This window comes from Salvelinus alpinus, chromosome 37 (assembly GCF_045679555.1).
Source record: "Salvelinus alpinus chromosome 37, SLU_Salpinus.1, whole genome shotgun sequence".
Lineage (NCBI taxonomy): Eukaryota > Metazoa > Chordata > Actinopteri > Salmoniformes > Salmonidae > Salvelinus > Salvelinus alpinus.
The window spans coordinates 14,074,056-14,100,768 of record NC_092122.1 but is presented as its reverse complement, the minus strand read 5'-3'; the positions used below and the strand labels follow the sequence as shown (position 1 = coordinate 14,100,768).

The 26,713-nt window shown below is 43.8% G+C and overlaps 1 protein-coding gene across 13 annotated transcripts in view; it reads right to left on the bottom strand.

Moving 5' to 3' along the window:
• LOC139566069 (protein phosphatase 1 regulatory subunit 12A-like) overlaps positions 1 to 26,713 on the bottom strand; it is a 69,028-nt gene that overhangs the window by 4,377 nt on the left and 37,938 nt on the right. For 2 of the 13 annotated variants that reach the window (XM_071386939.1, XM_071386940.1), the window contains exons 8-27: positions 26,381 to 26,541; positions 25,659 to 25,768; positions 23,945 to 24,052; positions 22,770 to 23,033; positions 21,576 to 21,667; positions 21,014 to 21,133; positions 20,282 to 20,434; positions 19,734 to 19,901; positions 19,386 to 19,544; positions 18,468 to 18,558; positions 17,654 to 17,836; positions 17,255 to 17,456; positions 12,714 to 12,844; positions 12,216 to 12,281; positions 5,023 to 5,039; positions 4,611 to 4,725; positions 4,379 to 4,483; positions 4,209 to 4,256; positions 3,985 to 4,015; positions 930 to 980 (exon numbers count right to left, since the gene is read on the bottom strand). In XM_071386939.1, the coding sequence (XP_071243040.1) occupies positions 949 to 980; positions 3,985 to 4,015; positions 4,209 to 4,256; positions 4,379 to 4,483; positions 4,611 to 4,725; positions 5,023 to 5,039; positions 12,216 to 12,281; positions 12,714 to 12,844; positions 17,255 to 17,456; positions 17,654 to 17,836; positions 18,468 to 18,558; positions 19,386 to 19,544; positions 19,734 to 19,901; positions 20,282 to 20,434; positions 21,014 to 21,133; positions 21,576 to 21,667; positions 22,770 to 23,033; positions 23,945 to 24,052; positions 25,659 to 25,768; positions 26,381 to 26,541 (2,356 nt within the window). In that variant the 3' untranslated portion in view covers positions 930 to 948. Of the gene's footprint in view, positions 1 to 929; positions 981 to 3,984; positions 4,016 to 4,208; positions 4,257 to 4,378; positions 4,484 to 4,610; positions 4,726 to 5,022; positions 5,040 to 12,215; positions 12,282 to 12,713; positions 12,845 to 17,254; positions 17,457 to 17,653; positions 17,837 to 18,467; positions 18,559 to 19,385; positions 19,545 to 19,733; positions 19,902 to 20,281; positions 20,435 to 21,013; positions 21,134 to 21,575; positions 21,668 to 22,769; positions 23,034 to 23,944; positions 24,053 to 25,631; positions 25,769 to 26,380; positions 26,542 to 26,713 lie in introns of all 13 variants that reach the window. The other 11 variants (XM_071386934.1, XM_071386936.1, XM_071386943.1 and 8 more) reach the window with 9 other exon arrangements.

Below are 26,713 nucleotides of genomic sequence, written 5' to 3'. Positions count from 1 at the left end.
ATCACTTCATTATGGCAGGGCTGGACTGCCTATGACCTAGAAATAATCACTTCATTATGGCAGTGCTGGACTGCCTATGACCTAGAAATAATCACTTCATTATGGCAGTGCTGGACTGCCTATGACCTAGAAATAATCACTTCATTATGGCAGTGCTGGACTGCCTATGACCTAGAAATAATCACTTCATTATGGCAGTGCTGGACTGCCTATGACCTAGAAATAATCACTTCATTATGGCAGTGCTGGACTGCCTATGACCTAGAAATAATCACTTCATTATGGCAGGGCTGGACTGCCTATGACCTAGAAATAATCACTTCATTATGGCAGTGCTGGGAAGAAGGAAGAAAACTTGCTGACTCTGGCATAATGGATTTTGTTGCCCCATTTCTGAGAACATCCAATCTCACATCTCCTTATTTAGAAGGGCATATGAGTTACGTCAACATAGATTATATAGAGCATCCCAAAATGTGACAAATACTGCACACACACATTCAGAATACACACATATTCAGAATACACAACACAGACAGGATATACTGGGGGCTCAAATCAAACACTGACAACAGGACTATGCTGACTGTCGGTTAGGATTGTTAGGTTATATAACTACTATGCTATAATTCACAGCAACAGAGTTTATCAAAATGGGACATTGAATTGCCTCCAGCCCTCCTCACATTGGGCCTGTGGCAGAGAGAAAAATAGCAGTCTTTGTGCAAAAACGCTAACCTGTATAGTTACTGATCAGCAAGGCATACTAATCTAGTACAGTAGTGGTCCAGCTAAAGTATACAGTATGTTTAACAGAATATTGACTGCTGTTCCTGATCTTAAAAGGGGCAATATGCAATTATGTCACTCACAACCTTCTGGTGCCCTACACACAAATAGGGCCATACAGCCAACACATGAGACAGTACCTTGAGTTCCTCCTCCATATCAGAGATCTTCCTTTCTAGAGCTCTTCTTTCCTGCAGGGAGGGGGACAAACAGATGTTAACCCCGGGTTTAAAGAAGAGGGAGACGAGCATAGAAAGAAAACACGCAAGACAACCACCGCATACAGGCTCCCACAAACTGCTTCAGTTATGTTACCTCACACCTCGTGGCCAAAACGAAGGCCATACCTCGGCTCCACAGCTCGGTTGTTACACCCTATTTTTTCTGACTAAAACGAGACGAGATTCCCTGGGGGAAAAAAACGATAACTATTACAATTTACTTGTCACTTTAGTCAACAAAAATGTGACGAGACTTCTACGTGACTAATGTACATTTAATTTGACATGGCATGCGGACCACGGCGCTAATGCCGCAACATTCGGCAGTCAAGTGTCAACTGGCTTCGCATCAATTCAAAAGGTCAACGAGTGACTGAAGTGACCACCTGGAGCTGTGTGGGAGAGCTGGGCAGATCAGCTTAATCAGCTGCAGACCGCGGAACATGAAAGACTTGAATTCTGCCAAAGAGAGGACTGCATTAAATATTCTGCATGCATACATGCTGAGGATTGGACTTTTTTGTTTGTAGAACTGACATCTTTGTTGCACAGTCTGATTGAGCTGATCTACCCAGCTCTCCTCCCACTCAGCTACCCAGGTCACTTCAATCACTCGTCAATCATTTGACCTGATGCGAAGCCAAGTGCCAGGACACTTGACTTGCAACTAACTCAACTAGAAACAGTAATGTTCACTCAATTTCATGTTGGCTATTTTTGCTTTGATCACATCAGAACCTCTATTTTCCCCTTCTCCCTATTATTCATCTGTGTTGCTGCTGACGCACCACAAGGCTCAAACACAAGTGGTTGCTTTTTTCCTGTGGGAGAAACTAATGCCATTTGTTGAATTTTAGGAGTACGGTAAAACTTCTGACATTTCTGGAAAGCTCAAATTCTCCCCTTTTCAAGAAACCACTTATGATGGGGAGAAAATCAGTTGTAAATTGTTTAACCTGTAGCCAAGGCGTTATAGCCTATATGGTTAATTATGGCTGGCATTAGTTACAATCTGCCACAATAATCAATGCCTACATATTATTTAAATTTTTTAAAAGCACCATGTGGTTAAAATGTGACTAAGCCTAAAAAGGTATTTTAAGACTAAAACAAAGACTAAATCTAAATTGACACTATGATAGTAAAACCTAGCTGGAGTTATATCCAGTGACGTGACGGTGGAGAGGTGTGAACGTCAGATAACAGATGCAGGTTGAGAAGCAACATGAAGAGATAGGCGAGAGGAGAGTGGGTGAGGTACACACGCATGACTGTGAAGCATGTCAAAGCCAGAACCATGGAGACTAATCTAAAAGACCTAACATGTTTAGTGCTGCATGTCCCATCTTCTCCTGACGTGGTTATCTAAACATGACAAGTTAATGAAATGACACATGGGTAATGGTCAGCTATACTGGCAGGCACAATGCAGCTAAAGTAAAAGCAGTTGGCTTCGTTTACAAAGGCAGACCCAAGCTGTGAAGGTCTGGAGGTATGCTGACTAAGGAATGCCAGGGGAAGGCCATCTAAAATCTGGTGACAACATGGACTTTAAGCAGACTAAAGCAATAGAATAGGGTATGAGTAAATCACTCATGGAATATGTTGGGAGTTCAGGATAAACTTTTTTTTTCTTGGCCACCATGCGAACTGCATGTGCCCGTTGTCGTTAAGGAGATGTTTGGGTCAGTCGTTAAGGTGCTATTTCTATGGGGTCAATTTCACACCATGTGTAAAATATAATAAATCATGAACTTGAAAAATAAAGTTGAGAATGTAAACATACTTGAGGACGGTTGAAATAATGGATGTTGAAATCAAAAACCCAACAAGACATCAAAAGAAAAAACTCAAAACGTGTAAGCAAATCATTTAAAAGCGAGAGCAAAACTATGACAAACAAACCATCTACCTACTTAGGTAAACATATGAATTACTTGTTGCGCAGGTGTATGGCGAACCAGTTACCAACACCTGCGCCAAACGTTGTGCGACAGGTAAGTCATATGTTTATCTAAGTAGTAAGACGGTTTGTCATTAAATGTATTAGACAGACATGCGTCTAATATCCGTACATTGACCCGTGACCGACAGTTTGAAGTAAGTTAGCTAAAACGAGCTGACGTCAGACCGTCTACTTAAGGAGGCAATAGAAAAAAAGCCTGTCTATCATGTTCATTGATTGGGACGAACCGTCACTCCAAAACTAGCGGACCAATACGCCTCCCTCTAAACCCCGCCCTTCACGGAAAAATACTGCCAAAACTCGCAATCGAAAAGACTGCCAGGAAAAGCAAAGATACGAGTAGCGTAACAAAAAAGCTAGTACATGCAGGCAAGAGCGTAGGCAAAATCTATTTCAATAGGATTGGTTGCTGGGAAAGTTTCACGGAAAAATATTTTTGCATTCGTTTTCAAATCTTGTTTTTAATCATTTGTGAGTTTTGCTCCAGCTTTAAAATTATTTGCTAACAAGTTTTGGGGTTTTGCTTTTGATGTCTTATTTTTGTATAGAATTCTTTCAATTGTTTGGTTTTTGATTTCAACATCCATTATTTCACCCGTCCTTGAAAATACAATGTTTACATTAAATTTTATTTTTCATGTTCACAATTTATTTTATTTTGAAATCAATACATATGGCGTGAAGTTGACCCCATATGTTTGTGTCAGCCGTTAAGGTGATTTGAGTGAACACTTGCCAAGAAAATGGCAAAAAGCACATGCAGAAGATAACATTTCCATTGAAACAATTCATCACGTATACTCGCTATCACACACTATGCAAAAAGAACAACCCTGGAGAAGTGACCACACACACACTGGCTAAAAATGTTCAAAAACACGTGAGAGAAGGTAGGTAGCTCGTGCTTGGGTGGGGTGGCACGCCCCCAGCCAACTATATGGGCATGGTGAGCCAGTCAGCAGGAGAGGCAGTAGACCGGAGAAAGTAGTCAGGTTTATAAGACCATACCACCCAGCTGAAATTGGGGCCTGCTTGTAACCTTCAGACATAAACCAGTTGGCATTGATTACCACGCTGTTAACCACTACTATTACCAATTCAGTTCAAGCCAATAACAATAATTGTATTTGTAAGTGCCTTTCATACATAGAACTAATTTTTGAGAGTTCATTCATTTGTTGGGCAAAATGATTCAGTATGTTAAAAACCATAAAACACTTAATAATCATTACCCTTTTCTCCATCTCAAGCTGCGACCGGTCAGCAAAGCGCTCCTGCCTCTGTAACACAAGCAACGTAAATAACCCAACGTTAGCGAGGAAGTCCTATTTATTCACAATGAGTCATCCTAATACATGCTAATTTCCCAACTGTACAGCGCAGCCTGGCCACAGTGCCTCACCTGTGTGGCTTTCTCCAGCTGAAGCTTCAAGTCATTCAGCTGCAGGTCTGTGTCACGTAACTGGGCCTTCAGCTTCTCATTCTCAGCTAGGATCTGCTCATAAAGCTGAGAGGAAAAACGGTCAGAAAAAAGTCTAACTTCACAGGGAAGAATTACTATTTCTATGGTGGTGTTATTGAGTATGGTGTGATTTTAACTAAGGTAGAAGGTGAGTGTGTGGGAGCTCCAGTACCTTCTTGTAGTCAGTGCTATCGTCTCGGTCCAGCCTGCTTGAGAATGACCTGCGACCCTCGCCACGGCTACCCAAGTGGTCATAGCGGTCAGAAGAGGAAGTGCTGCTCTCATTTCTGAAGAGAATAAAAACATTGATACTTAGCTCTACAGTATCTTATCGACCATGTCTAATATTTACACTGCCATATACCAGGTTGTCAACGGTTTATTTGGTCTAAAGTGGCACAAGCCCACCAAGTGAAGGGTAAGTAGTAGACAGGAAGGATGCATTCCCAAATGGCACCCTATTCTCTAGATTGGTCAAAAGTAGTGCACTGAGCCCTATGTGCCCGTGTCAAAAGTAGTGCACTATATAGGGAATAGGGTGCCATTTGGAAAGACCTGAAGAATAAACTGAATTTGGCACGTACCTGGACAGTCGGTCGCTCTGTGAAAAGAAAAACAGAAGCGATTTAATGTCTTTACCCGATGTTAAAACAAGCAAATCCACATGACAGATTCAGAGCAGTGCAGTTTTCCTGCTGTCTAGACAAGCGTAGTGCCTGGAATGTAGATCAATTAGAGTGCATTTGAGGGTTTCGGTTGTTCTGCTGGGGAATGTTTGGCGCATCACACTGAAAACAGGATGTTTAAGGTGGCATTCTATTCTCCTAGCAAATTTTTTTGTTCATTATTTTTGTAAATACTAAATTAAATGTACTGATAGGTTAGTCATTTCCTTGGCTTCACAAAGGTCTGCCTCCTTGACTTGCAAAGAGTTGACAAGGCTAGATGTTGGACCAATCAGCGTCTACCCCCTCAGCTCCGAGCCTCTCTCCCTTCTCATAGCACCTGACCACTCTGCACTGCAACAGACATTCCTGAATGGCTGCCAAGCCTGCCAGTGCCTTAAGGAGCAGCCCCTGAACCCCAGCGTCTCCTAGCTCCCGCCGCTCCAGCAGAGTGCCTTAGAGCAGGCAGGATGGGGGTCAGAGGGCCAAGCCTACAGCAGTGTTCAAATTGCTGTTGGCTTCCTGAAGCTGAAGGAGCCCGAATGCAAGGAAAAGCACTTGTGTGTCTGCACATCTTTAAGACCTTAGCTACAGAGATTAAAATGGTGGGGGGGAAGAAAACTGACATGTACAACTGGTTGAATTACAGAAAAGAAAAATACACTGCTTAACAAAAACACCAAAGCATGTTTAAACCTACCTCTCAGGTTGTGATATATTTTGCAGATCTTGACAAATTCAAATCTACCTCAAGTCGTTAGGAAAAAAAACTGTGCTTCACTTCACACTGCAAGTAATTGATAAATGCAGAGACATTCTTCCATTAACTTCAGTTATCCATGACTTTCACCACCACCAAAGGCCAGCTGTGTTTTCCACCTAAAATCAAGTGGGCAGAACTGGAGGGGTGAAACTAGTTTCATATCGCAATATTATAATAGATACTTGTATATCGATTTGTACTGAATGCATGTCTAATTTACACATCTCCATCTGGCTTTCAGGGGTTACCTTATTTTTTCAATTGTAAAGATCACATCTTTTATTGCAGCGTTTTAAAACTCCTATATCGTTTGTTGCTTTACATCAATGCACGAGCAGGCGCTCTCGCTCTCCATCAATTCTATTCAAATTGTATCCAATATTGATGAGATCGAGATATCTATCCAACTAATATATATACAGTGGGGAGAACAAGTATTTGATACACTGCCGATTTTGCAGGTTTTCCTACTTACAAAGCATGTAGAGGTCTGTAATTTTTATCATAGGTACACTTCAACTATGAGAGACGGAATCTAAAACAAAAATCCAGAAAATCACATTGTATGATTTTTAAGTAATTAATTTGCATTTTATTGCATGACATAAGTATTTGATACATCAGAAAAGCAGAACTTAATATTTGGTACAGAAACCTTTGTTTGCAATTACAGAGATCATACGTTTCCTGTAGTTCTTGACTAGGTTTGCACACACTGCAGCAGGGATTTTGGCCCACTCCTCCCTACAGATCTTCTCCAGATCCTTCAGGTTTCGGGGCTGTCGCTGGGCAATACGGACTTTCAGCTCCCTCCAAAGATTTTCTATTGGGTTCAGGTCTGGAGACTGGCTAGGCCACTCCAGGACCTTGAGATGCTTCTTACGGAGCCACTCCTTAGTTGCCATGGCTGTGTGTTTCGTGTCGTTGTCATGCTGGAAGACCCAGCCACGACCCATCTTCAATGCTCTTACTGAGGGAAGGAGGTTGTTGGCCAAGATCTCGCGATACATGGCCCCATCCATCCTCCCCTCAATACGGTGCAGTCGTCCTGTCCCCTTTGCAGAAAAGCATCCCCAAAGAATGATGTTTCCACCTCCATGCTTCACGGCTGGGATGGTGTTCTTGGGGTTGTACTCATACTTCTTCTTCCTCCAAACACGGCGAGTGGAGTTAGACCAAAAAGCTCTATTTTTGTCTCATCAGACCACATGACCTTCTCCCATTCCTCCTCTGGATCATCCAGATGGTCATTGGCAAACTTCAGACAGGCCTGGACATGCACTGGCTTAAGCAGGGGGACCTTGCGTGCGCTGCAGGATTTTAATCCATGACGGCGTAGTGTGTTACTAATGGTTTTCTTTGAGACTGTGGTCCCAGCTCTCTTCAGGTCATTGACCAGGTCCTGCCGTGTAGTTCTGGGCTGATCCCTCACCTTCCTCATGATCATTGATGCCCCACGAGGTGAAATCTTGCATGGAGCCCCAGACCGAGGGTGATTGACCGTCATCTTGAACTTCTTCCATTTTCTAATAATTGCGCCAACAGTTGTTTCCTTCTCACCAAGCTGCTTGCCTATTGTCCTGTAGCCCATCCCAGCCTTGTGCAGGTCTACAATTTTATCCCTGATGTCCTTACACAGCTCTCTGGTCTTGGCCATTGTGGAGAGGTTGGAATCTGTTTGATTGAGTGTGTGGACAGGTGTCTTTTATACAGGTAACGAGTTCAAACAGGTGCAGTTAATACAGGTAATGAGTGGAGAACAGGAGGGCTTCTTAAAGAAAAACTAACAGGTCTGTGAGAGCCGGAATTCTTACTGGTTGGTAGGTGATCAAATACTTATGTCATGCAATAAAATGCAAATTAATTATTTAAAAATCATACAATGTGATTTTCTGGATTTTTGTTTTAGATTCCGTCTCACAGTTGAAGTGTACCTATGATAAAAATTACAGACCTCTACATGCTTTGTAAGTAGGAAAACCTGCAAAATCGGCAGTGTATCAAATACTTGTTCTCCCCACTGTATATATATATATATATATATATATATATATATATATATACTGCTCAAAAGTTTGTGAAATCAAACTGTCCACTTAGGAAGCAACACTGATTGACAATACATTTCACATGCTGTTGTGCAAATGGAATAGACAACAGGTGGAAATTATAGGCAATTAGCAAGACACCCCCAATAAAGGAGTGGTTCTGCAGGTGGTGACCACAGACCACTTCTCAGTTCCTATGCTTCCTGGCTGATGTTTTGGTCACTTTTGAATGCTGGCGGTGCTTTCACTCTAGTGGTAGCATGAGACGGAGTCTACAACCCACACAAGTGGCTCAGGTAGTGCAGCTCATCCAGGATGGCACATCAATGCGAGCTGTGGCAAGAAGGTTTGCTGTGTCTGTCAGCGTAGTGTCCAGAGCATGGAGGCGCTACCAGGAGACAGGCCAGTACATCAGGAGACGTGGAGGAGGCCGTAGGAGGGCAACAACCCAGCAGTAGGACCGCTACCTCCGCCTTTGTGCAAGGAGGAGCACTGCCAGAGCCCTGCAAAATGACCTCCAGCAGGCCACCACCTTTTGCCTATTCCATTTGCACAACAGCATGTGAAATTTATTGTCAATCAGTGTTGCTTCCTAAGTGGACAGTTTGATTTCACAGAAGTGTGATTGACTTGGAGTTACATTGTGTAGTTTAAGTGTTCCCTTTATTTTTTTGAGCAGTGTATATATAATCTCTCTATCTATCTATATATCCTAGCCTACCTCTTTCAAGTAATACATTCAATGCAGCATTAGGCTTATATTTTGGTATTGAATGATGGGTTATGCATAGTAAGCGTCTAACTTTTAGACTGTCTCTTGCGCAATACGCAAACCTGTGCTCCACTTGCTGGCCTCTATTATTCTTTTTTTTTGGTCACTTTTGAATGCTGGCGGTGCTTTCACTCTAGTGGTAGCATGAGACGGAGTCTACAACCCACACAAGTGGCTCAGGTAGTGCAGCTCATCCAGGATGGCACATCAATGCGAGCTGTGGCAAGAAGGTTTGCTGTGTCTGTCAGCGTAGTGTCCAGAGCATGGAGGCGCTACCAGGAGACAGGCCAGTACATCAGGAGACGTGGAGGAGGCCGTAGGAGGGCAACAACCCAGCAGTAGGACCGCTACCTCCGCCTTTGTGCAAGGAGGAGCACTGCCAGAGCCCTGCAAAATGACCTCCAGCAGGCCACCACCTTTTGCCTATTCCATTTGCACAACAGCATGTGAAATTTATTGTCAATCAGTGTTGCTTCCTAAGTGGACAGTTTGATTTCACAGAAGTGTGATTGACTTGGAGTTACATTGTGTAGTTTAAGTGTTCCCTTTATTTTTTTGAGCAGTGTATATATAATCTCTCTATCTATCTATATATCCTAGCCTACCTCTTTCAAGTAATACATTCAATGCAGCATTAGGCTTATATTTTGGTATTGAATGATGGGTTATGCATAGTAAGCGTCTAACTTTTAGACTGTCTCTTGCGCAATACGCAAACCTGTGCTCCACTTGCTGGCCTCTATTATTCTTTTTTTTAAACAAAGTCTCCTTAGCTCTTGGAGTCCCATGCAGGAAAAGCTAGACTAGAATACCTTGCTGCACATTTTTGTTGTTGCATTTCTTATAACAATAGACTATTCAAAGAGGGATACAAAACTCTTGTTCGCTGAATGTTAAATACAGCAGCCAATAGAACTCATGGGTAGTTTGAAAGAGCGAATGTGCTAGACTATAGAAGTAATTTATTCAGACCCATTAACCATTCAAACCTCATGGAGAAGTGAACACCTTCTACATCTAATTCTAGTCCTATATTATTCAAGCATGTCATTAGAATTATGACGTTAAGGACAACTTATTTAATTTAACTGTTGAAAGCGAGGAAGGAATGAAGCAACACTAGAGAGAACTAGGTAGGCTAATACCAGAGGAATTATTACAAAAAAGGTAAATCAAATTCACTAGCCTATACTTGTAACTTTGTAGGCCACATGTGCTGCACCAGAATTGCATGTTCTCTCCCTGCTTTATCATGATTTGAACAAGGTGCGTAGTTCTAGTCCATATAATACAGTTCACACAAAAAGATTAGTGCAACTTGCGCCTGGCCACAAGATTAGTGCCATTTATTTACCCATAGCATAGCTACATCTATGTGCTTTTATGCGTTCCTGTTGTGCGTAATGTGCAGTAGCCTATGTATTGGATAACGTCCCAATCATTTGGCCTGTCTTTAATGTAGGGCTCATAATATGTATTTAAATCAGGCTCAGAGGTTGCATCAGGCTTGAATTTTCAAATCAAAGCTCTAATCATAACCAGACATAGGCCTATTTAAATGCTTTGAATGACACTTCCGGTTTTGACGGGGAAATACCGGGTTACATGGGAGAAAAGTGATTTATTCTCAGGTTGGAACATTTGTAAAATACCAAGAAAATATTCCACCCTAATTGCCAGGTAACGTTAGTTGACTGTACCTGCACCAAAACTTCTGTATTGTTCATCCTATAGCTTTTTCTCCATCTTCTTAAACGGTGAGCCAACATGTACTCAGCCCTTTTATTTCCATGCGCTCTCATCTCTCTGTACCAGACACATAGTGAACAATATAGTTTGAAACATCAAATCGCAATAGACATAGTCGGGAGAGTCGCTATACATATCGTATCGGCCCCTAAGTATCGTGACATCGTATCGTGAGGTCCCTGGCAATTCAAATCCCAGGGAGAAACCCAAATCAACTGCCAGGAGAGAGCAGCTCTCCCTGAATGCTTTCCTATCCATGCAGAGATAAATGGACCATTTCCTATTTGGTGTTCCGTTCAGGCCACGCCCCATTGTGCAGCCTCCAACAAAGAGATATGCTGGCTTTCTGGCTGGTTGCTCCGTCCAGCTGCCCTCCTCCTCCCACTGTGTGCGTCATCTGCAGCCAAGCGCCTGGCCACATCACTGTCTGCTACGCTGTACTGCACAGGACACACCCCTTCCAAAACCAGGGAGACTCCATATTATTGAACCTTTATTTTGACAAGTCATAATGAGACTAAGGTCTCTTACAGATGAACTCTGCATAAATACATCAGATAAAATATACAAAATTACAAAAAAGTATTAAAACAGATCTAGAGGTCACTTATCATTACTCTAAACTGACCAAGGAGGATGAGAATATCTCATTTGAGAGCTCTGTAAGTTGGTTTTTTTGCGACTTTTATGTGGAACAACAAAGCAGCTTTACCCAACTCTGTGGAGACCGAAAGACAAATTTCCTTTGTGTGGTGGCTTGTTTTGGCTTGTTTTGGAACTTACTATGGTGTAGTGCTTTGCGTTTGAGGTCACCTTAGCAACAGGACAATCACAGGAAAGGAGGAACCATTAAATCCAAAGTCATCAGAAAGAGGGAGTCTTTACAGTACCAAAGCTGGCCAAAATAAGCCAAATTAAGGAAAATCAGAGGCACTTGCTTGGCCGTGACTATAGACAAAAGAGAGCAAAAAAGTTGATTGGGGTGAAAAACTGGCCAGTCAATAAAAAGGAAGTGTTTAATCAAAACTATCAGTCACCCAATACATGAGCATGTCTTTCCTCAATAGTGTTCATTAGTCAGTATGTGCCAACATCAAAGTTACATTCCATCAAAGTTTAGTTGGTTAAAGTGAAATCATCCTTTAGTTTGGGTCTCAGCCTGGACCACAGTTGCGATAAAGAGGTCAATGGAACTCAACCAAAACAATGCCATGGAAACAAGGTGGAAAGATCTGGAATATCCTCATTGCCCCCCAGCAAAAACAGCCTATATTTAGGATATTGTTTATTATGTATATTTCACAATATGTTGAGGTATAAATCTGTGCATAATACTAGTAAGGATGTCAACCCCAATATATAAGTCTATGTCATCGGCATCAATCAATGGGGTTCATGACATACACATACTGACACTAATGTAGACATGCCTTTCAGTTAAAAACTACTGACTTCCCGTAACCAATTTCTGAATGCTAGCTATGCAACCATCTCATACAAAACATGAGTTAGCATCTAGCAGTCACTTCTTCAAAAAGTGAAACAGGACAACTTCTAAAAGTTATGCAGCGAAAATAGCCAAATATATCAAAATCAGACTTAAGTAACCACCTTGTGAGCCCGTTTCAAATGAATACATAAAATACGGAATATCTACTTAGTTTGATCAGATTTGTTGAATTTGCGCCAATGAGGGCGTCACTGCATCCTGCGTTCCAATGACCTCTTTCCTGCATCTATTGTGGGTTTATTTCTGCATGGTTGTGTGGACTGAGGTTACCTGAGGTTCACCCTTGATGCTGCCTTCCTCTGAGTCCGCCGACTGGTCTGGGTCATTGTCATCACTCTGGAATACAAGGAGGGACAGGAGGTCAGGAACAGCCCCGAGACAGTTATCCTCAGAATAAATCCATAGCCTGGCTGCAATTCCCCATTTTTATTTTTTTTGTTAACTAGGCAAGTCAGTTAAGAACAAATTCTTATTTACAATGACGGCCTACCGGGGAACAGTGGGTTAACTGCGTTGTTCAGGGAATGGACAACAGATTTTTTACCTTGTCAGCTCGGGGATGCCGCCCCAATCAGCTAAATCCAGAGGTGTTTCATGAGGTGCACTTCAGTGTAGTACCTCGAGAGTAGTTGTACTGCTAAATCTATAAAATGGCTTTTTACCTCAAACTGACATGTATTCTTATTGCCTTAGGGGTGGGTCAAGTGGACTCTGATCATTACACTTGAGGCATGTCCACATTAAAGTGTCAGTGTGTATGTCACAAACCCCATCTTGGGTCCAGAAAGACACCCCGGTGGAGCGTCTCTTCTCACGGGGCCGCCGGCGATCCCGTATGGAGCGGGGCTGGGACTTATCCTCTCCCTCCTTCTCCTCCTCCTCCTGCTTCTTGTCTGATTCTGTCAATCACAGAGAGATTGAGTGAGACACATGCACCTGACCTAGCACATTTGGGGTCAATTCCAATTCTGTATCATGTTTACATTGTCAAATCAAAATCACCCAATAAATGAGCATGTCCTTCATCAATAGTGTTCATTATAGCCAGTATGTGCCGACATCAAAGTTTCATTCCATCAAAGCTTAGTTAAGTAAAACTTAAGTTAAATCTTTGCGCCTCCCGAGTGGTGCATCGGTCTAAGGCACAGCATCGCAGTACTGAGGTGCTACTACAGACCCGGGTTTGATCCCAGGCTGTCACACAGCCGGGCCAGGACCGGGAGACCCATGGGGCGTTGCACAATTGGCTGGCTGGGATTTCCTCGGCCATGCGCCTGCAAGCTGACTTCAGTGGTCAGTGTTTCCTCCGACAGATTGGTGCGGCTGGCTTCCAGGTTAAGCGAGCAGTGAGTCAAGAAGCAGTGCGGCTTGGCAGGGTCATGTTTCATTTATGGCATTTCATTTTTAGGCAACCCAATCCTCTCCCTCCCTGGGTGGAATTCAGGTTAACCGTTCTGTGCTCAGGTGGCTATTAGATAGTGCCTTCAGAAAGTATTCATACCCCTTGACTTATTCCACAGCCCGAACTCAAAATATATTCAATTGATCATTTTTTCACCCATCTACACAAAATATCCCATAAGGACAAAGTGAAAACATGTTTTTAGATTTATTGATAATGTAATACAGAAACCTAATTTACATAAGTATTCACACCCGACTCAATTCTTTGCAGTAGCACCTTTGGCTTTGAGTAGTCTTCGGTGCCTGTATCAGCTTTGCACCTCTGGATTTTAGTATTTTCTCCCAGTCTAAGGCCGTTTGCACTCTGAAGCAGGTTCTCGTCGAATTTGCTTGTATGTCTCCATTCATTGTTCCCTCTATCCTTACCAGTCTCCCAGTCCATGCTGCTGAAAAGCATCCCAGTAGCATGCTGCTGCTACCACGCTTCACAGTAGGGATGGTGTTCTACGGGTGATGAGCTGTGCCTGATTCTCTAGACATAGCGCTTTGCATTCAGGCCAAAGAGTTACATTTGTCTCAGACCACAGAATCTTTTGCCTTATGCGCTTAAGTTTTTCACGTGCATTTTTGCAAACTCCAGGCATGCTGCCATGTGCCTTTTTCTCAGGAGTGGCTTCAGTCTGGCAACTCCCATAAAGCCCAGATTGGTAAAGTGCTGTAGAGACTATTGTTCTTCTGTCAGGTTCTAACATCTCAGCCAAGGAACTATGTAGTTCTGTCAGTGGTCATTGCCTTCGTGGTCATTGGCTTCGTGGTCACCTACCTGACCAAGATCCTTCTTGCCTGGTTGCTCAGTTTGGTCGGCCGGCCAGCTGTAGGCAGAGCTCCATATTTTATTTTTAAATTTCCCAATGGAGACCACTGTGCTCTTGGAAACTTTCAAAACTCTAGAAATAGTTTTATAACCTTCCCCAGATATATGCCTCATCACAATTATCTTGGAGCACTATGGACAGTTCCTTGGTCTTCAAGGTATAGTTTCTGCTTCGACATGGACTGTGGGACCTTATATAAACTTGTTTTTCTTTCTACAAAATAATGTCCAAACAATTGAATTGGCCACAGGTGGACTCCAAGTTGTAGTGACATCAAGGATGATCAAAGGAAATTGGATGCACCTGAGCACAATTTGGAGTGTCATAGCAAAGGGGTGTGAACGCTTATAAATGCACACTGAACAGAAATATAAATGCAACATGTAATGTGTTGGTCCCATGTTTCATGACCTGAAATAAAAGATCACAGAAATGTCCATATGTACAAAAAGCTGATTTCTCTAAAACGGTAACACATTTGTGCACTAACATCTGTCTCAAGATAATCCAACCAACTGACAGGTGTGGCATATCAAGAAGCTGATTAAACAGCATGATAATTACACAGGTGAACCTTGGGCTAGGGACAAAAGACAAATGTGTTTTGTCACAAAACACAATGCCACAGATTTCTTAAGTTTTGAAGGAGTGTGCAATTGGCATGCTGACTGCAGGAATTTCCAGCAGAGCTGTTGCCAGTGAAATGCATTTTAATTTCTCTACCATAAGCCACCTGCATCATTTTAGAGAATTTGGCAGTATGTCCAACCGGCCTCACAAGCGCAGACCACGTGTAACCACGCCAGCCCAGAACCTCCACATCCGGCTTCTTCACCTGCGGAATCATCTGAGACCAGCCACCTGGATAGCTGATTAAACAGGAGTATTTCTGTCAATAATAAAGCCTTTTTGTGGGGAAAACTCATTCTGATTGGCTGGATTTCACATGACTGGGCCACGGCGCAGCCATGTGAAATCCATTGATTAGGGCCTAACGAATTTATTTCATTTGACTGATTTCCTTATATGAACTGTAACTCAGTAAAATCATTGTAATTGTTGCGTTTATATTTTTGTTCAGTATAAATTAGATCTGTATTTCATCTTCACACATGTTTTCTAAAAACATGTTTCCACTATCATTATGGGATATTGTGTGTAGATGGGTGAGAATCTATTTAATCCATTTTGAATTTAGGCTGTAACAAAATGTAGAATAAGTTTCTGAAGGCACTGTATATCTAATTATGTTACATACTCCAGCCATACCTCAATATGGGAATACATTCTACATCAGTAGAACTCAAGCTTCTATTTTTCAACGAATAGGTCTGCTGTTGAAAGCAGGAGTATCTCAGTATAATATTTGTGCGTACATGTGCGTCTACTCAGTCAATCAATGTACTGCTGAAAGTGTGTCCGGAATGCTTACAGTTTGGTATGTGAGTACATTGATTAATCATACTGACACATCAAATGGCAGCACAAACTCAGCAAAAAAAGAAACGTCCCTTTTTCAGGACCCTGTCTTTCAAAGATAATTTGTAAAAATCCAAATAACTTCACAGATCTTCATTGTAAAGGGTTTAAACACTGTTTCCCATGCTTGTTCAATGAACCATAAACAATTAATGAACATGCACCTGTGGAACGGTCCTTAAGACACTAACAGTTTACAAACGGTAGGCAAGTAAGGTCACAGTTATGAAAACTAAGGACACTAAAGAGGCCTTTCTTCTGACTCTGAAAAACACCAAAAGAAAGATGACCAGGGTCCTTGCTCATCTGCGTAAACGTGCCTTAGGCATGCTGCAAGGAGGTACGAGGACTGCAGATGTGGCCAGGGCAATAAATTGCCATGTCTGTACAGTGAGACGCCTAAGACAGCGCTACAGGGAGACAGGACGGACAGCTGATCGTCCTCGCAGTGGCAGACCTCGTGTACCAACACCTGCACAGGATCAGTACATCTGAACATCACACCTGCGGGACAAGTACAGGATGGCAACAACAACTGCCTAGGTTACAGCAGGAATGTACAATCCCTCCATCAGTTCTCAGACTGTCCGCAATAGGCTAAGAGAGGCTGGACTGAGGGCTTGTAGGCCTGTTGTAAGGCAGGTCCTCACCAGACATCACCGGCAACAACGTCACCTATGGGCACAAAGCCACCATCGCTGGACCAGACAGTACTGGCAAAAAGTGCTCTTCACTGACGAGTCGCGGTTTTGTCTCGCCAGGGGTGATGGTCGGATTCGCGTTTATCGTTGAAGGAATGAGAGTTACACTGAGGCCTGTACTCTGGAGCGGGATCGATTTGGAGGTGGAGGGTCCGTCATGGTCTGAGGCGGTGTGTTACAGCATCATCGGACTGATTGTTGTCATTGCAGGCAATCTAAACGCTGTGCGTTACAGGGAAGACATCCTCCTCCCTCATGTGGTACCCTTCCTGCAGGCTCATCCTGACATGATCCTCCAGCATGACAATGCCACCAGCCATACTGCTTGTTCTGTGCGTGATTTCCTGCAAGACAGGAATGTCAGTGTTCTGCCATGGCCAGCGAAGATCCCGGATCTCAATCCCATTGTGCACATCTGGGACCTGTTGGATCGGAGGGTGACGGCTGGGGCCATTCCCCCCAGAAATGTCCGGGAACTTGCAGGTGCCTTGGTGGAAGAGTGGGGTAACATCTCACAGCAAGAACTGGCAAATCTGGTGCAGTTCATGAGGAGATGCACTGCAGTACTTAATGCAGCTGGTGGCCACACCAGATACTGACTGTTACTTTTGATTTTGACCCAGCTTTGTTTAGGGACACATTCCATTTCTGTTAGTCACATGTCTGTGGAACTTGTTCAGTTTATGTCTGTTGTTGAATCTTATGTTCATACAAATATTTACATGTTAAGTTTGCTGAAAATAAACGCTGTTGACAGTAAGAGGACCTTTCTTTTTCGTGAGTTTATGAGGTTTAATACAATCCATAGTATTTAGAGATCTGAACCCGTAGCTCTGCTCTCATGGCTGACCTTTCTCAGTGTCCCTGGAGGAGCGGCTGTAAGAGGAGGTGATGCCGGTCAGGCTGTTGGGCCTGTTGAGGGAGCTGGAGGAGGTGGTGATGCCAGTCAGACTGTTGGGCCTGTTGAGGGAGCTGGAGGAAGTGGAGGAAGGGGTGGAGGCCGTGCTCAGGGTGGTGGCCGAGGTGGTGGAGGGACGGTAGCGCTGGTAAGTCTGGAGAGAGGAGAAAGAACAGGAAGTCCGGAATGGTTACCGTCTTCAGATCAAACAACCTGGGCTTGAGGAAAACTGCAACAAACAAAAAAAATCTCAAAAGTGCGTGTCAGTTTACACATCAACAGTAAACTCATGTGTTGTATTTCCAGATGGATAATAGAGCATTGTAAATTAAGGAGGAAGCCATCACATACCTCTTCGAAGCTGCGGTACCTCGACCGGTAGTCGTCCTCCTTGGTTTCACCAGTCTCCTTCTTCTCCTCCTGCTTCTCCTTGTCTTGTTTCTCCTTCTCTTCCTTCTCCTCGTCCCGGGTCCGTATGGGGCGGCTCCTGCCGATGGTCTTCTCTGCCTCTTGGAGGTCAGTCAGAGTCACACCCTGAGAGGAAATTGAGAGAATTTAGTGAAACTCTGACGAAAAGGGTTGCAGCAGCAATGTTTTTTTATTTGGTCAATTACATTTCCTCGTGGAGGGGAAAAACTACAAAATGGCATTAATCTACATTTTGGAAGAGCAAAATGTACAACTAATTTCAGGCATTCACTTATTGCACTGTGAACATTATTTTGGTTATAAAAAGTGGGCAATTTAACAGGGCATTTTAAGCTGAACCATATTTAGTTATTTCAGATAGTATTAGTGACAGTGTGGAGAAGGACCAGCCCAGTTTCCTACGGCTTGTAAACAATCTCATTAAAACTCGATACGCTTAGGAATGTTTGCCAATTTACACAAAGTTTATGTTTCCACAATAAAAACGGGCAACTTTTTTGGGATTTTTAACAACAATCAGTTCAGCTATATTACCCCAAGCCACATTAAGGCAGAATAATTGATAACATGTACATAACTTTTTTTTTATGACTCATAGTAGAGAAATGGACTAACCAACCATTACAAAGTCCAATAAGAAGTGACTCAGTTGACACTGCATTTAACGACACGTATTTTGTCATTGGCCATTTAGGCCCAGTTCAGAAGCAGAGTTAGGACAGACGTCTTCACTAACCTGGGTAGACCGTCTGGACTGTCGAGCCTGTCTGGAGCGGGCTTTCCTCTGGGACTCCGACTCTTCATCCCGGACAGGTGTGAGGTACGATCTGCAACACAAACAAGGACAGGAGTAAGGTACGACCTTGAACAAAAACAAGCTATAGCCACACGTAAGGATGATCGACATGGTAGTTATGAGATTAGGCTATTTACTTCAACAGTTGTCAACAACAATCTAAAGTGGCAAATCTAACATCCAAGTGTTTTGTCTGCTAACCATTTAATCAACCATATTCTTATTGTACTATCAGCTGTGAAGATATTTAATCTCCTTTCACCTTTTATTTAGCGTTAGTCTCAAAATATTGCAAATATTGAGCGAGCAACAAGACAGATAACTAATGTTTTCTTTGAAGAGGGAATGTGTTCCTTCATCCCATATAAAAATATCAACTCAATCACTTGTGAGCCTTGGCTAGGCCTTGAGAAACCCATCTTCCTTATAAGGAGAACTTTCTGAAGCAGTCAGGGTTCTAGAACCTTCCCAGAACAGGTGGCTTCTTTCAGCAGCAGTGACTTCACAGGAAGACGTGCTCTTAACCCCATTCATTTTAACAGACTCCCGCTCCTCCTCCAGTGTGTACACACTGTAGGAGATCACACCCAATTCTCAAATAGAGGCAATGCAATCTCAAACAGCACAGGATCTTGCTAGCTTAAAGATATTCCGCTTTCTGAGAGACGGCAGTTATTACATTGTTTCTAGTTGCATAAACAAGAGAAAAAACATGAGCTTTGTGTAAAATAATAGACACGGTGTGTATCAGTGACATCCTTGTTTTCCCCCTGTGGGTGTCACGTGTGGGCATCCATGTGTGTTTCCATGTTTGCATTTCAGAGTGTGTGCGTGTGTGTAGGCGGGGGGTGCGCGTACGTGCGCGTGTCGGACCTGCGTCTCTCCCTGCCGTCAGAGCCAATGATAGTGCCAGTAGTGGACGTGGTGGTGGTAGAAGCAGTGTTAATCGTAGGGATGACTGCAGCAGACTCCTTCTCCCGCTCCTTTTCCCTCTCCGCACTTTCCTCTGCCCAGTACCTGATCCAAACAATTGTACACAGGACTTCAAAATATGACTAACATTTTTACATTCATATATGTGTGTAGGGTTCTCCCGGGATTTTTTAACACCTGAAACTGACATTTCCTGCAATCTAGATTTTTAAAAGTGACCTTATGATAATAAATAAAATTGACTTATTTTCCATAGTGGTGCAGTGTGTGTACCTGCTGGTGAGGCTGGAGGATCCGGTGCGGGTGGAGGAGCCCAGGCTGGAGAGCAGGCTGCGGTCACGGTGGCTGGTGGGCGAGGTAACAGACGAGGTGGTGGTGGTAGTGCTAGTGGAGGAAGAGGTGGTCGAACCCAGGTCTTCGTGCCTCCTGCCAAAGGAACCACTGTGGATACCAGTGGAACAACAGTCAGATAAAAAATGAGAGAAGAGGAAAGAGGAAGAGGGAAGGAGAGTGAAAGATAGACTGGACAGGAGAGGACCCATTACCCATACAAGGAATGTCATGAAAACTAGGCGATCAAAAACAGTTAACACTGTGGCCTTTGAAGATGAATTCCTCTCCATTAGCCATTATTCCAAAATGGGGTTGATCTCTCTTCAGTTGATGGGAGGGTCAAGAGAACACCAGTCAAAGACGCATGAAACTACACAACACTTATGCAGCCGAGACCGACCGACCGAGACAGACAGACAGACAGACAGGTGACAGACAGACAGTGGAGGTGGATAGAGGTTGTTGATCAGTGGGGGCTGGTGGTATACCTGCGGTAAATGCTGTAAGACTGGTAGTGGGAGGCGGGCGACTGCCAGGGTTTAGTGTTACAGGTGTTAGGGTCCAAGCTGGAGGCGGACGAGGACTTGGCTGGCACGTCCCGCGTGCTGCCGCTCCGCCCTAGCGTTAGCGTGTGGGACGTGCTGGCAGTGTGTGGAGGTGGGCGAGATAGGCATGTTAGCAAGGGGGCGCACACCACACTTTTACATAACATACATGTAACATGTATAAAACTAAGCTCTGATACGCTTGGTCCATGACTCGGTTTCTTGAGCTGTAGTGATGGATTTTGGATAATGTAGTTTTGGAACCTTGCAGGCTATAAGAGTGTGACAATGGCAGATTGTAATGTAGAACCTGATGTGCCTTTAGTTTCTCTATACTACACAGAAACCCGACAGGACTAGTACAGTCATGCAGGAGACTGTGGCGTGTGAGACAGAGGCGTTGGACTGACTTGCATGGATTTTCTCAGTAGATGTTTGCATGTTAAGCATGTACGTGCACTTGTGTCAAATGACAGTGCGAAATCAAATTGACATGAGGAATGAGCAAAACTACTAAGAGTCTGGAGATCTCCACGAGTCCAGAACTAGTACTGAATGAATGGAAGATGGTGCACTGATCTGGTGCACTGATCTGGTGTAGTGAGTCGGTCAGGTTGAGGAATGAAGGGTAGCATATCGTGAAGCGTGGGTAGCATATCGTGAAGCGTGGCTAACCTGCGCTGATAGCTGGGTGTTGTTCGGTTGGTGGAAGCGCTTCCTTCACTGTTCTTCAGCTCATCGTCCCAGCGTCTCCTGGTGTAGGAGCCACTACGTACCAGACTAGCAGCAGAGTCCCTGGGATTGGAACCACACACTACAATATCACCCAGGGCTCCACAATACTGGCAAGGACCCACAGCATTGTGCTACAAGTCAATAGTGGATAAATCCTAAAATGTGCCTAAATGTAAATTAGTAATGACTAACAAAGTATCAATGACCAATATTTGTAACATTATATTCTAGATATTGTCAACCTGATTGATGCTGGCCAAATGTGAACATTGAGAATATAATTTTCCTGTAACTAATTCCTACACTTCATAGAAATATGTATGAGGCCACTTTTTAAATCTATAGATTTTTCATTGTAAACTGAAGTACTCAGATGCAGCAGAGCGGCTACATTAAGACAACATGCAGTGCTGCTTTGGGCCTGTAACACACAGCAGTGAACAGCAGGTGGTGCTCCTGTCAATGCACTTTTCCCTTCAGAGGGACCACGCTGGCACTTCACCTGTTCTCCTTCTCGTCAATGTCTGATGTACTGGCCAGTCTCCTGGGGATGGTGGGGGCAACGTAGGCAAGTCTGGTTCCTTTGTCTTTTTCCTGCACATGAAACATTGGAGCCATTTGCTTGAGCTCCTAAACAAACACATGCTACATCTACTAACATTCTTCATGCATTGTCCCACAGCCAACAAACCAGTCTCAATCGACAGTGGATTTCAACTTCAACCTAGCAACGTAACTTATCAAAACAGTCTGGAATGGTGAACCATCAACTTCATATGAATGATGACATCCGTTTCAAATCGTACTATATGTCCAAGCAGCTGGACATATACATACATACACTACCGTTTAAAGGTTTGGGGTCACTTAGAAATGTCCTTGTTTTTTAAAGAAAAGCAAAAAAAATTAACCATTAAAATAACATTGATCAAAAATACAGTGTAGAAATTGTTAATGTTGAAATTGACTATTGTAGCTGGAAACGGCAGATTTTTTATGGAATATCTACAAAGGCTTACAGAGGCCCATTATCAGCAACCATCACTCCTCTGTTCCAATGGCACGTTGTGTTAGCTAATCCAAGTTTATCATTTTAAAAAGACTAATTGATCATTAGAAAATCCTTTTGTAATTATGTAACCACAGCTGAAAACTATTGTTCTGATTAAATAAGCAATAAAACGGGCCTTCTTTAGACTAGTTGGGTATCTGGAGCATCAGCAATTGTGGGTTTGATTACAGGCTCAAAATGGCCAGAAACAAAGACTTTTCTTCTGAAACTCGTCAGTCTATGCAAGAAATTGCCAAGAAACTGAAGATCTGGTACAACGCTGTGTACTACTCCCTTCACAGAACAGCGCAAACTGTCTAACCAGAATAGAAAGTGTGGGAGGCCCCGGTGCACAACTGAGCAAGAGGACAAGTACATTAGTGTCTAGTTTGAGATACAGATGCCTCAAGTCCTCAACTGGCAGCTTCATTAAATAGTACTGGCAAAGCACCAATCTCAACAGTGGAGAGGTGACTCCGGGATGCTGGCCTTCCAGGCAGAGTTACAAAGTCCTATAGGGTCAGACAGGCACTGAGGCCTGGGGTCAGACAGGCACTGAGGCCTGGGGTCAGACAGGCACTGAGGCCTGGGGTCAGACAGGCACTGAGGCCTGGGGTCAGAGTGTGGTGTTAGTTAGCTACTGACCTTCTCTTTGTCCTTGTTGTCCAGGGAGGAGGAGAGGCGGGGGCTGGAGGCCGAGCGCATCACCCCGGCAGTGTCCTTCTCTTTCTGGGCCTCCTTAGTGGCCGTGATCTCCGCCAGTGCCCCGTAGCTGCCAGTCTTCCTCAGCCCCAGGCGCCACGACGCCGGGGACTCGTCCGATTTCTTAGTCTTGTCATCCTCCTGTTTATCTTTAGGGGAGACCTCTTTAGGAGAGACCTTACCAGCAGGGGACACCTGCTGGGCCACCTGGGGGAGAGAGAGGGGAGAGGGGTTAGTGGTTAGCCGTTAGCTTAGAATCGTTAATAAAAGGAGGTTTATTCAGAAAGCAGACGAAGGCAGCAGTCCGGGGTTTAGTTTTCTTGGGTGAAGAACACAGAGCAGTCCACAGAGGTTAATCAAGAGGTCAAAAAGCAAAGGCGTTTGGTGTGGAATGAATCTGCAGAGGCTACTGTTTGATCTCTGGAAGCACTTGAGAACGTGTCATGGATTGACAACAAAATGCAGGGGATGTTTTGAGTAGAGGCGCATGTTGGAGGGGAAACCAAAGGTCTGGAGACATGCTTGAGACACCACAAGTGACTTGTACCCCTAGAAATAATATAACCATGTCTAGGTCGACGGCTCCCTTGAAAAAGAGACCTTGGACTCAATGGGACTCCCTGCTAAAATAAAGGTAAAAGTAATAAACTCCGGTATTAGACTTTTGACTGAGGGACAGAGTACAAACTCCTTACTTAGCAGCAGTGGCAGGCCTAGAATCAGACACTAAAGAGACTAAACAAACACTGTTCACTGAAACTCCAGTTAGTGCATGATGGATGGGACTGGGTCAATTCAACCTGTTAGGGTTTAGAGGGCTATGTTAAGTCCTCACACAAGCCTTGGGCACACTGTTACACTGCACACATAATGGCTAGAGAGACATCAAATAGACAATATTTCGAGCACATGGGCCACAGAGAAAGCATTATAGGACTGTGTTTTAAGACACATGCAGAAAATAAATGTTTTGGCGGGGAAGGGACTGTCACTAGGGGGGTTAGCAAGAGTGTTGACTGGATGTGCTATTGGGGTCAGGTGAGTAGGCAAGTTGTTGTTTGGTGCGAAGGCAACAAGGGCATGGTAACTAATAACTCCGGAACACACCAATGCCTCACCATGGGTTTTTTGGGCACAAGAGAAATGCCAGTTTTGCGCAAGCCTTGACGCCACAATGCAGGACAGCTTGGCTCCGCCACAGGCATGAGGGCAGTAATATAATCAGACTAAAGCCAACCAAGACAAGAGCCATGATGAGAGAGGGGCGGACAAAGAGAAACAGAAACAGGGTAGAGAGACAGAAGCAGCAGCAAAGATGGACAGTACCTTGCACAGACAGAGACAAAGACATATTTTAAGGCCTGATCACACCACACAATGTTTACTGACAAGGGGGTCAATCGTTTCTATTGGTTGAGTGAGTGACAGCTCTCGCAGGACACGAGAGGCTTTTTGAAAAGACAAGACAATGCTAGTCTCAAAGCGGACATTGTTAATCTTTTTGCTCACTCTCGTTAGACAGAAGACATTGTGTTGTGTGTGTGCTAGGCATTAAAGTAGGAGGGGAATAAGAGCATTTCTACAAGAGAGATAACAGGAAATATGGATAACTGGGATAGTGATGGGTATATTTCATAGTCTGGACTTCAGCTTGAATGCAGAGTCCTCCAAGAAAATGCAATCAGATGGAGGATACAGCCAATGGGAGAAATTTACATGGGCACATAACTTCAACTTAAAGGGAAAACGTGACCATTTAAAAATATTGGACTTCAAAGTGACGTAAAAACAGAAGTAGTAAAGACTGGGTATTGTTTGTAGCTTAACAGGTTTTTCTTCTTCTAGTTTAATGATAATGTGCCAGTGGTGTTGAAGGAAAGATAGTACATTTATAGTAAGAGTAGTTTGTAGTATCATTAGGATAATGTGGCGTAAGTCCCCCGCCTCAGTTCTTATGAGGGAATAAAGCAGAAGTGCCCTCTGAAGAGAGTAACAGGTCTACACTTCAAGACACAGTATATGGACTGAGGTCACCGAGTACATTGTCAGCTGCAACGCCACATCTGCACTGCAGAGGGCAGCAGACAAAGTGGGCCATTTTTGAATGATAAATTCCCATCCTCATTGTGTCTCGTAATAATCAACACTGCTAAAATATCTGACTGATGACCCCTGGAAGGACACAGGTAAGGCCAACAGTGTTACAGTGTACCGTTAACATTGAGCAATGACTACTCACCCCCATGTACAACCACTGCCATGTTTGTTGAAGACCAGATCTCCAGTTCAACTAATCGTAACTCGCGCCCTGGGCCTCTGACACTTGTATCTGTTCAGTGTACCGCAGGCGGCGACAACAAGACCTACACAAGTGTTGTACTATTCATGTGACAAATCCAACGTAACCCCCTTTACGTAAACCCCGTGTAACTTGAGCCAAGCGTGAAGCGTGGGTTTGTGTTAACGCTTTAACTAAATAGACATTGAATTATATCGATCTGTATACCGGTGAGGTGTACAGATGTCTCATCTCAGGGCCTCATGTGAAAGATGCATCCATAAACTGAGCTTAGGTGTCGCTATGTATCCTGGATGAAAGTTTATATCCTAACGCATCAGCGGTTAAACCTTCCTTTTAGGTTCTATAACTAACAAACTTCTGGGACACGGAACAACTTGGTCAGGCATGTGACTGTAGAAAGAGTTACTCAGTAGTGGGAGCTGTAAAGGCGTGATAAACTCTCTGCAGAAGAGGCTGACGAGGACTAGTGGAGGACTGCAGTGGACCTATCCACCAGGCCGTACCTTCTTGACAGGCGAGGTGAGAGTCACCTGGTTAGTGGGGCTGGTTGGGGAGGTGGAAGACACCGTAACGCTGGTCGGCGCTGGCACCACAGTAGTGCCGTTACTGTTGCTCACAGGGACAGGCGTCTTGCTCTTGTCTGGAGGGGAGGAATAGAGGTGCCAGTATGAGTTACTGATGCATAAAGACGGGTCTATACTTCATCTAACTACATGTCTGTAGACCATTAAAATGCGACAAGTGTCGTTGGCAATAAAATAAAATAAAATGATACTCAGGTAGACAGTCTGCAGACCGTCGTTGCAACTGTTGTTTGTAAGATATGGTCTGATTAGCCAAGCAGCAAGCTACAGTGCTAGCACCAAACCCCTCTTCAGAAATGTGTTTTAGTACTAAAATAATTTTTAAACAGATGGGTTTGTTGGTGTTAAAATAGAACAGGTATGCTTTTTGGACCATATTTTGCTTATGTCATGCAGACCGTCGTTTGTGTTTATACTTTTTCATAAAGACAACGACCATATGGGATGTCATAACCAACGATGTTCATGTCGTTGCAACAAGTGTATACAGACACCATTCAAAAGAGTACATCTACAACATTTACAATCAGTTCAACTAATGTAGACAGGGTCTAAAGTCTTCAGACTTGGGACTCTGGGCTAATGGCTTAGATTGAAATCAGGTCAAGGTTTAGAAACACCCTGCTTGCCATTGAGGTTATTGTACCATTACAGTAGGTAGAACGTACCGGCTTCAGTCTCAGACTCCGAGTCTTCCTCCTCTTCCTCCTCGCTGGAGCAGCTGGACTCCTGGTCCTTCTTGCCCTCCTCTTCCTCGTCCACCTTCTCCGGTTCCAGGGTCTCGATGCGCGGGGCGGGCTTCTCGGGCTCCAGGAGGAGGGTCTCTTTGCTGGAACACACAATGTTTGGTACTTTCAGTCTGCATGGATTCATTATTATCAGACTACAAAGACATGTGTGCACCATTTCAGAGTAACACCCATAAACCTCCATATTATCAGGGTGCCTCAATGACTTGGAGCTACTTTCAATGTACTGAAAGCATGGTATTTCAAACAGGC